Raw genomic sequence first — 12,157 nt, 5'->3', positions numbered from 1 at the left:
CGGGCGGCAGTGGCGACGGGGCGGGGGGCGGTAGGGCGGCGCGCGGGGTGGTGGGGCGACGGGGCGGCGGCGAGTGCTGGGGGCGGCGGCGCGCGTGTGAAGAAGAGAAAGAGAGAGAGGGGCGGGGTGGGGGCGTGGCCGTTAACGTTAGTGGGGCCCCTCCCTCTTTGTCGTCCGCCCCCCTTTGCCGTCCGCTTATTTTCTCTTTGCTGTCTGCTAGCAGACGGCAAAGAAGGGGGCCGTTAGGTTTTTTAAAACAGCTCGTCAGTGGGGGCCCCTCCCTCTTTGCCGTCCGCTAGCCGACGGCAAAGAACTGGCTGATGGCAAATTAGGTCTTTGCCATCAGCCAGTTCGTTGCCGTCTGCTTTTTGGTAGCTGATGGCAAAGAGCTTCTTTGTCGTCCGCTAGCTGACGGCAAAGAGCTGGCAGATGGCAAAGTACCTGATTCCAGTAGTGAATCTAGTTACCGGCAAGTCTCTTTACTCGTTATGTAATACATCATCTCACAACTAACTCATTAGTTGCAATGCTTGCAAGCCTTATGTGATGTGCATTACCGAGAGGGCCCAGAGATACCTCTCCGACAATCGGAGTGACAAATCCTAATCTCGAAATATGCCAACCCAACATTTACCTTTGGAGACACCTGTAGAGCTCCTTTATAATCACCCAGTTACGTTGTGACATTTGGTAGCACACAAAGTGTTCCTCCGGCAAACGGGAGTTGCATAATCTCATAGTCATAGGAACATGTATAAGTCATGAAGAAAGTAATAGCAACATACTGAACGATCGGGTGCTAAGCTAATGAAATGGGTCATGTCAATCACATCATTCTCCTAATAATGTGATCCCGTTAATCAAATGACAACACATGTCTATGGTTAGGAAACATAACCATCTTTGATTAACGAGCTAGTCAAGTAGAGGCATACTAGTGACGTTTAGTTTATCTACGTATTCACACAAGTATTATGTTTCCGGATAATACAATTCTAGCATGAATAATAAACATTTATCATGATATAAGGAAATAAAATAATAACATTATTATTGCCTCTAGGGCATATTTCCTTCACTAGCCACTTTGCGGAATCTGGGCTCACCATCGCTTCTTCATAGTTTGTAGGTTCATCATGATCTAGTAGCATGACTTGCAGAATAGGATTACCGTACCACTCTAGTGCGGATCTTACCCTGGTTGATCTACGAGGTTCGGTAGTAACTTGATCTGAAGTTTCATGATCATTATCATTAGCTTGCTCACTAATTGGTGTAGGTGTCACAGAAACCGGTTTCTGTGATGTACTACTTTCCAATAAGGGAGCAGGTACAGTTACCTCATCAAGTTCTACTTTTCTCCCACTCACTTCTTCCGAGAGAAACTCCATCTCTAGAAAGGATCCATTCTTAGCAACGAAAGTCTTGCCTTCGGATCTGTGATAGAAGGTGTACCCAACAGTTTCCTTTGGGTATCCTATGAAGACACATTTCTCCGATTTGGGTTCGAGCTTATCAGGTTGAAGTTTTTTCACATAAGCATCGCAGCCCCAAACTTTCAGAAATGACAACTTTGGTTTCTTGCCAAACCATAGTTCATAAGGTGTCGTCTCAACTGATTTCAATGGTGCCCTATTTAACGTGAATGCAGCCGTCTCTAAAGCATAACCCCAAAATGATAGCGGTAAATCTGTAAGAGACATCATAGATCGCACCATATCTATTAAAGTACGATTTTGACGTTCGGACAAACCATTACGCTGTGGTGTTCCGGGTGGCGTGAGTTGTGAAACTATTGCGCATTGTTTCAAATGTAGAACAAACTCGTAACTCAAATATTCTCCTCCACGATCAGATTGTAGAAACTTTATTTTCTTGTTACGATGATTTTCAACTTCACTCTGAAATTCTTTGAACTTTTCAAATGTTTTAGACTTATGTTTCATTAAGTAGATATACCCATATCTGCTTAAATCATCTGTGAAGGTGAGAAAATAACGAAATCCGCCATGAGCCTCAATATTCATCGGACCATATACATCTGTATGTATGATTTCCAACAAATCCGTTGCTCTCTCCACAGTACCGGAGAACGGCATTTTAGTCATCTTGCCCATGAGGCACGGTTCGCAAGTACCAAGTGATTCATAATCAAGTGATTCCGAAAGTCCATCAGTATGAAGTTTCTTCATGCGCTTTACACCGATATGACCTAAACGGCAGTGCCACAAATAAGTTGCACTATCATTATCAACTCTGCATCTTTTGGCTTCAACATTATGAATATGTGTATCACTACTATAGAGATTCATAAAAAATAGACCACTCTTCAAGGGTGCATGACCATAAAAGATATTACGCATATAAATAGAACAACCATTATTCTCTGATTTAAATGAATAACCGTCTCGCATCAAACAAGATCCAGATATAATGTTCATGCTCAACGTTGGCACCAAATAACAATTATTTAGGTCTAAAACTAACCCCGAAGGTAGATGTAGAGGTAGTGTGCCGACCGCGATCACATCGACTTTGGAACCATTTCCCACGCGCATCGTCACCTCGTCCTTTGCAAGTGTTCGCTTAATCTGTAGTCCCTGTTTCGAGTTGCAAATGTTAGCAACAGAACCAGTATCAAATACCCAGGTGCTACTGCGAGCTCTAGTAAGGTACACATCAATAACATGTATATCACATATATCTTTGTTCACCTTGCCATCCTTCTTATCCGCCAAATACTTGGGGCAGTTCCGCTTCCAGTGACCAGTCTGCTTGCAGTAGAAGCACCCAGTCTCAGGCTTAGGTCCAGACTTGGGTTTCTTCTCCTGAGCAGTAACTTTCTTACTATTCTTCTTGAAGTTCCCCTTTCTTCTTCCCTTTGCCCTTTTTCTTGAAACTGGCGGTCTTGTTGACCATCAACACTTGATGCTCCTTCTTGATTTCTACCTCCGTAGCCTTTAGCATTGCGAAGAGCTCAGGAATTGTCTTATTCATCCCTTGCATATTATAGTTCATCACGAGGCTTTTGTAGCTTGGTGGCAGTGATTGAAGAACTCTGTCAATGACACTATCAACAGGAAGATTAACCCCCAGTTGAGTCAAGTGATTATGATACCCAGACATTTTGAGTATATGTTCACTGACAGAACTATTCTCCTCCATCTTGCAGCTATAGAACTTATTGGAGACTTCATATCTCTCAATCCGGGCATTTGCTTGAAATATTAACTTCAACTCCTGGAACATCTCATACGCTCCATGACGTTCAAAACGTCGTTGAAGACCCGGTTCTAAGCCGTAAAGCATGGCACGCAGAACTATCGAGTAGTCATCAGCTTTGCTTTGCCAGACGTTCATAACATCTGGTGTTGCTCCAACAATAGGTTTGGCACTTAGCGGTGCTTCCAGGACGTAATTCTTCTATGCAGCAATGAGGATAATCCTCAAGTTACGGACCCAGTCTGTGTAATTGCTACCATCATCTTTCAACTTTGCTTTCTCAAGGAACACATTAAAATTCAACGGAACAACAGCACGGGCCATCTATCTACAATCAAACATAGACAAGCAAGATATTATCAGGTACTAAGTTCATGATAAATTTAAGTTCAATTAATCATATTACTTAAGAACTCTCACTTAGAAAGACATCCCTCTATTCTTCTAAGTGATGACGTGATCCAAATCAACTAAACCATAACCGATCATCACGTGAAATGGAGTAGCTTTCAATTGTGAACATCAATATGTTGATCATATCTACTATATGATTCATGCTCGACCTTTCGGTCTCAGTGTTCCGAGGCCATATCTGCATATGCTAGGCTCGTCAAGTTTAACCTGAGTATTCTGCGTGTGCAAAACTGGCTTGCACCCGTTGTAGATGGACGTAGAGCTTATCACACCCGATCATCATGTGGTGTCTGGGCACGATGAACTTTGGCAACGGTGCATACTCAGGGAGAACACTTTTATCTTGAAATTTAGTGAGAGATCATCTTATAATGCTACCGTCAATCAAAGCAAGATAAGATGCATAAAAGATAAACATCACATGCAATCAATATAAGTGATATGATATGGCCATCATCATCTTGTGCTTGTGATCTCCATCTCCGAAGCACCGTCATGATCACCATCGTCACCGGCGCGAAACCTTGATCACCGTCGTAGGATCGTTGTCGTCTCGCCAATCTGATGCTTCCACGACTATCGCTACCGCTTAGTGATAACGTAAAGCATTACAACACAATTGCATTGCATACAATAAAGTGACAACCATATGGCTCCTGCCAGTTGCCGATAACTCGGTTACAAAACATGATCATCTCATACAATAAAATTTAGCATCATGTCTTGACCATATCACATCACAACATGCCCTGCAAAAACAAGTTAGACGTCCTCTACTTTGTTGTTACAAGTTTTACGTGGCTACTACAGGCTAAGCAAGAACCGTTCTTAACTACGCATCAAAACCACAACGATAGTTTGTCAAGTTGGTGCTGTTTTAACCTTCAAAAGGACCGGGTGTAGCCACACTTGGTTCAACTAAAGTTGGACAAACTGACACCCGCCACCCACCTGTGTGCAAAGCACGTCGGTAGAACTAGTCTCGTGTAAGCGTACGCGTAATGTCGGTCCGGGCCGCTTCATCCAACAATACCGCCGAACCAAAGTATGACATGCTGGTAAGCAGTATGACTTATATCGCCCACAACTCACTTGTGTTCTACTTGTGCACAACATCAACGCATAAAACCTAGGCTCGGATGCCACTGTTGGGGAACTTAGTAATTTCAAAAAATTTCCTACGCACACACAAGATCATGGTGATGCATAGCAACGAGAGGGGAGAGTGTAGTCTACGTACCCTCGTAGACCGGCAACGGAAGCGTTAACACAACGTAGAGGAAGTAGTCGTACGTCTTCCCAATCCGACCGATCCAAGTACCGAACGTACGGCACCTCCGAGTTCTGCACACGTTCAACTCGGTGACGTCCTTCGAGCTCCGATCCAGCAAAACATTGAGGGAGAGTTTCGTCAGCACGACGGTGTGATGACGGTGATGATGTTCTGCTGATGCAGGGCTTCGCCTAAGCACCGCTACGATATGACCGAGGTGGAATATGGTGGAAGGGAGCACCGCACACGGCTAAGGAACGATCACGAAGATCAACTTGTGTCATGGGGTGCCCCCTTGCCCCCGTATATAAAGGAGGGAGAGGGGGAGGTGCGGCCAGCCCTAGGGGTGCGCCTGGAGGAGTCCTACTCCCACTGGGAGTAGGACTCCCCCTTCTTGCCTTGTTGGAAAAGGAAGGGGAAGGGAGAAAGAGGAAAGGGGGCGTCGCCCCCCCCCCTTCCTTGTCCTATTCAGACTAGGGGGGAGGGGGCGCGCGGCCTGCCCTGGCCGGCCCTCCTCTTCTCCCTTATGGCCCATGTAGGCCCAATAAGCCCCGAGGGGTTCCGGTAAGCCCCCGGTACTCCGGTAAAATCCCGATTTTACCCGGAACATTTCCGATATCCAAATATAGGCTTCCAATATATCAATCTTTATGTCTCGACCATTTCGAGACTCCCCGTCATGTCCATGATCACATCCGGGACGCCGAACCACCTTCGGTACATCAAAACACAAAAATCCTAATTACGATCGTCACTGAAATTTAAGCGTGCGGACCCTACGGGTTCGAGAACTATGCAGACATGACCGAGACACGTCTCCAGTCAATAACCAATAGCGGAACCTGGATGCTCATATTGGCTCCTACATATTCTACGAAGATCTTTATCGATCAGGCCGCATAACAACATACGTTGTTCCCTTTGTCATCGGTATGTTACTTGCCCGAGATTCGATCGTCGGTATCTTAATACCTAGTTCAATCTCGTTACCGGCAAGTCTCTTTACTCGTTCCGTAATACATCATCCCGCAACTAACTTATTAGTTGCAATGCTTGCAAGGCTTGAGTGATGTGCATTACCGAGAGGGCCCAGAGATACCTCTGCGACAATTGGAGTGACAAATCCTAATCTCGAAATACGCCAACCCAACTAGTACCTTCGGAGACACCTGTAGAGCACCTTTATAATCACCCAGTTACGTTGTGACATTTGGTAGCACACAAAGTGTTCCTCCGGTAAATGGGAATTGCATAATCTCATAGTCAGGGAACATGTATAAGTTATGAAGAAAGCAATAGCAACAAACTAAACGATCAAGTGCTAAGCTAACAGAATGGGTCAAGTCAATCACATCATTCTCCTAATGATGTGACCCCGCTAATCAAATGACAACTCATGTCTATGGTTAGGAAACATAACCATCTTTGATCAACGAGCTAGTCAAGTAGAGGCATACTAGTGACACTCTTTTTGTCTATGTATTCACACATGTATTATGTTTCCGGTTAATACAATTCTAGCTTGAATAATAAACATTTATCATGATATAAGGAAATAAATAATAACTTTATTATTTCCTCTAGGGAATATTTCCTTCACTAAATTATGTAGGCATATAAGGCCTTTGTCGAGCATAGGAATCTCGAGGTGCGAGAGTACTTGCAACGAGTGAAGGCAAATGATGATTGCAACCGTCAGATGATGGTGGTTAGTTTTGCCCTCTTAAAACCAAGCTAAATTTTTGCACTTTCATTCCTTCTGACCTTCTAGTTTGCTTGTTTAACTAACATCCAGGCTATGTTGGCATCTTGGAGTAACCGCACGGATCCACCACAAATGGGACCCCCACCACCACCTGCAGGAGAACCCCCACACGTGCCCATGTTCGATGAATGGGTGGCACTAGGCAGGGATAGTCCGGTTAGTATATTTGCCTAACTACTGACAAACTAGTTCTCGTTCATTCAACACTATCATATCATATTTACCGTTAGAATCTTCTCTCAAACATGTAGGGGGTCGATGGCTCGACTCCTGCTCCATCGACCCCAGTCACTCCGATCTTCCAGAGTGATGGTGGTCGCGGTGGCGGTTTTGGCAGAGGTGGTCTTAGCGGTGGTGCTTTTGGCGAAGGTGGTCTTGGTGGTGGTGGTTTTGGAGGAGGTAGTCTTGGTGGTGGTGGTTTTGGCGGAGGTGGTCTTGTTTGATGTCGATGATGATCCGTGCATGTGGTCGTCGTGCCATGCCTTTCATGTTCCTACTTTTATCATGTTCCATGTCTTGCACCAGTTTTATGTTCATGAACTTTCGCCGGTGATGATCTTTAGATGATGATGATGAACTTGAGTATGTTTAGATGATAAACTGTCATATTTCTGCATAATTCTATATTATTCTGCTTTGAAATGCTGTCAAATGAATTGAAAAAGAGAAAACAGAGAAAATAAAAAAAATAAAAAAAACTATGCTGCCGTAGGCATATCTCTGCCGCCAGGAGAAACCAGGGGCCGACACGTCGCAGAACTATGCCTACGGCAAAGCCGTCGGCATAGATTCCGTCTATGCCTACGGCAAGCCGTAGGCATAGACCTGCCACCAGGAGGCACCACGGGATGCCACGTGGCACTGATATGCCGACGGCTAGGCCGTCGGCATAGATTTCTATCTATGTCGACGGCGAAGCCGTCGGCATACCTCTGCCACGTGGCATTCCATGATTCGTCTATGCTTTTGACGGCGCCGTCCGTTGCCGTCAGACGAAAACAGTGCTGACGGCTATACTATGCCGGCGGCTGACGCCGGGCCATCGGCATAGGCCCCTATGCCGACGGCTATACTACGCCGACGGTCTGACAAGACTACGCTGACGTGATCTACGCCGACGGGTCTATGCCGACGGCAGCCGTAGGCATAGATCTATGCCTACGGCATAGGACCTATGCCAACGGCCCTGGGCCGTAGGCATAGTCCGCGAGTCCGGTAGTGAGAAGTTGAACTGGTCTAGGTTTGCTTATCCCAATCGGCTATGATACATCAGAGGTTTATTATGTTTGTTTCTACAACTGTGTAGGTACAATATTAGATTGTGCATGCATTACCCTGACCCTACCCTGGCAGTTTAGCACCATATAGCCATTTGCTATTGAGCTGGACCAGTATATACGTTCTTATATGACTATTCTCTGCACTTTTCACTACTAGGAAATAGCTTATAGCTTCAATTGTGCACTACAACTTAAATAAGAATCTCTGGAAAAAAATGTTGCACATTGGCATCTACATGTACCGCATTTTTTTCGTGCCATTCTTTTGAAAAATCTGAAGTTTTTGAACCTTTGTTTGTAATGGTGCAGGGTTCTGGTAGCGACGATGACGGTCTTCGAGAGGTTCATGGACTGGACGGTGTCGTGGATGCCGATGTCCAGAGAAGCGAAGCTGCTGCTCGTTTTCTACCTCTGTCACCCCAGCACACGGGTAAGCAGTCGACCAGACACCCCGAGCCCAAGAGATGATCAACATTCAGATATACTTGATTCGATATGTGGCCAACTTTGAATCTGAATCTTAATGATGTTTGGGTTTCAGAGTGCGGGGAGCGGGGCGTGTGTACGATGGCTTCCTCCGTCCGATGGTGGCGAGGCACAAGGACGACATCGACCGGTCCAGTTGGAGCTGAGGGCTATCCAATGTGTTTCCTCGCAGCTGCAGGCTGCGAGATCAAGCCGGGCAGGCGCCGCACATTAACGAGTGGTCCAATTTTTGGATCGGGCCATAACAACTTATGTAGGTAGTTGCTTATGTAATTGTGCGATAGAATGGAATAATACATGAGTTGCTGCTACAACAAGGAACTGGAGAAGACACGACAACTGTGTGATAGAATGAATTTGGTTGATTTTTTTTTAATTCCTAATAAGTTAGTAGTGGCGTGGGGATAAAATGGTGCGCTACTAGTATTTAGGATACTAGCAGCATTGGGACTACAGACACGCTACTACTATTTCATTAGTAGTAGCGCGGTTCATAATAGCAGTAGCGCAGATTGAACCCTCGCTGCTAATAACAAAGTTAGTAGTAGCGCGGGTTCGACCCACGCTACTACTAACTTTTAGCTGTAGCGCGATACTAGTAGCGTGAGTACCCGCGCTACTAGTAGCCATTTTACCCGCGCTGCTAGTAGCCTTTTCCCTAGTAGTGTACGCATCTTGCAACTCCTCCTATCACAGAGTAAGTATACCGCAAGATTGAACCTACTGCCAAGCACCTCTCCTACTGAAGGTAAATTAATCTATTTGGCCAAAGAAGATGGATAGATTAGAGAGAAATGCAAGGATACAAACTCACACATAATAAATCTTAGAAAAGACTAAAATATTTTCAATGAATAATCAAATCATAAACCCACAATTCATCGGATCCCAACAAACACACGGCAAAAGTTTACATTGTATTAATCTGAGATGGGAACATGGTATTAAAAATCAAAAGAGGGAGAGTCATCTAGCTACTGTTATGGACCCATAGGTCATGTAGGAACTACTCACACATCATCGTGGAGGCAGCAAGGTTGATGAAGATAGACTCTCCAATGCTCCCCCCCCCCTTCGGCAGAGTACCAGTAAAGGTCTCCAGATGGGATCGCGGGAAAAAGAGAGGCTTGCGGTGGCGGAAAAATTGTTTTGGGACTTGGTAGGGAGGTTTCTGGAAATATAGGAATTTATAGCGCAGGAATTAGGGTAAACACAGATGCATGGGGCCAACAAGGGGGCTGGGCGCCCCCCCTTCCTTGTCACTCCGTCTTCCGTCGTCCGGTCTTCTCCCGAAGATTTTAGGGTCTCCTTTGGTATAGAAAAAATCATCAAAAAATTTCATCATGTTTGGACTTTGTTTGGTAGGGATTTTCTCAAAAACCAAAACCAAGCAGAAACACAACAACTGTCACTAGGCATTGAGTTAATAGACATCATTCATCCAGACATCGGTTGCACAACACCTGTTCCAGAAGCTGGCATTTCGATTCTATGCACCATACAAAATCATTGCTCGGGTGGGCAAGGTGGCCTATGAACTCCAATTACCAGCAAGCAGCAAGATCCATCCAGTGGTGCATGTTTCACAACTGAAGCAGCCATGGTAGGCAACACTCTTGTCGAACAAGATCTTCCTCTAGACAGGGAGATCCTTCGCATGGAGCACGAGCCGACGATAATCATCGGGGAGCGTGCAGTCAAGACAGCCGCTAGAGCAACAAGGAAGGTTTTTTCTGTGTTGGACAGGGCTATCTCACTCCTTAGCCACTTCGGAAGACCTTGAGCAATTGCGCTAGTAATTGCGTCCTACACGGCTTGGGGACAAGCCGTTTTCCAAGGCGGCGCTGTACCTGGCGTCGGGGGCGTACATGACACAACCTCGTCGTCGACGACTTGTTCACCGCGCACAAGCAGGGTTAAAATTTTCAACGAAATTTCAGTGAAATTTCCAAAATTTCACATATTTCAGTGGGGTGCGAAATATCTTTAACCCCAAAATTTCGATGCAGATTCAAACTAATTTTAAAATAAATTTAAATTTTGTTCAGTAAAATTAAGTGAAACTTGAAATCGCAAAATCCGAAATAATTTCTGACATATGCGAAATCTCTGAAATTTCGCATATTTCAGTGAGCTCCGAAATAATTTGGTTTCCAAAATTAAAAACCTTGCGCACAAGGGTGTGAGCGTGCTGAACCCCAAACATACTACGTGCGTCACAAGATCTGGCTTGCTTTCGGCGCCACCGCCGTCGTCATCCATCGTCGCATTGAGATTGCTGCCTGTGTTCGACTTCGACACCATGGACTGGTCTCCATCTACTACCAAAGAGGAATCACCCTACCAATTTCATTTTGTAATTAAACACGAATTCTTACAAACCACATAACTGATTCGAAAGAAATCAGTAAGCAGAGGGAGTACGTACTAAATATCTAACCATGACACTAGCTAGTGCTTCCCTGGGCTCTAACAAGAACACGCGGCATGTCACAACGTCAGCGGAGCCTGACTAGGCCGCGTGAACTGGGCGGAGCCGGGAGGCGAGGATCCAGAGCATCCCCAAGGCCGACGCGGCGGCGAGAGCCCCGGCCGCGCATGAGATCGCGGCGGCGACAAGGTACGCTGAGCACACGGCATTCCTCGGGCCGCAGTGGCCGTACTGGATGGCGAGCTGGTCGACGGCAAGGGCGGCACACGCTGAGCCGAAGGTGGAACACGCGACGACCCACTGGACGGCGCTCAGGACCAGGAGGTGGACGTTGGTGGCCTCCCAGCCGTGACACCAGCAGTTGACCTGTAACATCAGCAGCACGGCACCCCACGGGACGGCACCGCAGAAGGAAGTCCACCACATCAACCTGGACAAAAGTGATATCATCATCAGAGAAAGCTTGCAGGGATGAGATTAACAATCAAATTAAGCGCGGGACTCAACTGGTTGGCCAGCCTAAACGTCGGGTAGTATGGGCCGGCCAGGATACAGACCAACACCGCCGCCAAGTCGAGAAGCAAGCTGCCGGCCGTGGAGAAGAAGACCAGGAGCTCCAGCCTCCTGCCTACCGCCATGCGCGCGCCGTGGGAGGGGCCGGGGGTCTGTCTCCAACGATGGGATCGATGTGGTGTGCTACACTGGTAGAGATGAAAGTAGAAACCTGGTCATGGATGAGGATGAATCCCCCCACCCACCACCCCTAGCTTTGATTCAATGGCATTTCCACGAATGCTCACAAACAGCTTAGCCGCGTCAGTCCTGGATGCTTTCACCGATTTGGAAACTCGATAGGTGGCGCCTGCTGTAGTGCACTTGCATGCTCGCTCGTCATCCATTTCAGTGCCGGAGTAGCTTCTATCGACAATAGCCATTACCCGTGTGATGCGTTGCGCCGCTTGCGCACTAGCACGGTCGATGTACGTGTGCCAGCTTGGACGTGGTAAGCCTGACTCCAGCGGTAGGCACAAACTTCATACTGGTAGAAACATGGACTGCAGTGCAGTCTCACGCACATGCTTGAAACCCTTTGTTTCTCCTTACTCTACGTATAAAATTTGTTTGAAGTCAAACTTCATAATATTTGTTTGAAGCCATGGAATTTGACCAATAGTAAAAAATATCTACATTTGCCATACAAAATCAATATCATTTGATAAAATTATTTGAAAATGTACCCCTTGGGTTCACGCCTAATCATCTCGTTGCTAAAACACACGTGACAA

General features: G+C 46.2%; 1 protein-coding gene across 1 annotated transcript; it reads right to left on the bottom strand.

Moving 5' to 3' along the window:
- Nucleotides 1-10,952: 10,952 nt before the first annotated feature.
- Nucleotides 10,953-11,547, bottom strand: LOC119357653. The gene is made up of 2 exons (XM_037624526.1): nucleotides 11,379-11,547; nucleotides 10,953-11,301 (listed from the first exon to the last, which is right to left on the bottom strand). Exons 1-2 carry the CDS (start codon nucleotides 11,507-11,509, stop codon nucleotides 10,953-10,955), a joined length of 480 nt encoding a protein of 159 aa, XP_037480423.1. The 5' UTR covers nucleotides 11,510-11,547.
- Nucleotides 11,548-12,157: the final 610 nt, after the last annotated feature.

The sequence above is a fragment of the Triticum dicoccoides genome, chromosome 2A (assembly GCF_002162155.2).
Source record: "Triticum dicoccoides isolate Atlit2015 ecotype Zavitan chromosome 2A, WEW_v2.0, whole genome shotgun sequence".
Classification (NCBI taxonomy): Eukaryota; Viridiplantae; Streptophyta; class Magnoliopsida; order Poales; family Poaceae; genus Triticum; species Triticum dicoccoides.
Note: the sequence above shows the minus strand (reverse complement) of the source record. Positions and strands in the feature narration are given on the sequence as shown.

Bases quoted from the DNA above. Each gene is read 5' to 3' on its own strand.
- LOC119357653 (XM_037624526.1), bottom strand. From the start codon at position 11,509: ATGGCGGTAGGCAGGAGGCTGGAGCTCCTGGTCTTCTTCTCCACGGCC. The intron at 11,302-11,378 runs GTTGAGTCCCGC...ACTTTTGTCCAG, and splicing joins ACGTTTAGGCTGGCCAACCA to GTTGATGTGGTGGACTTCCT.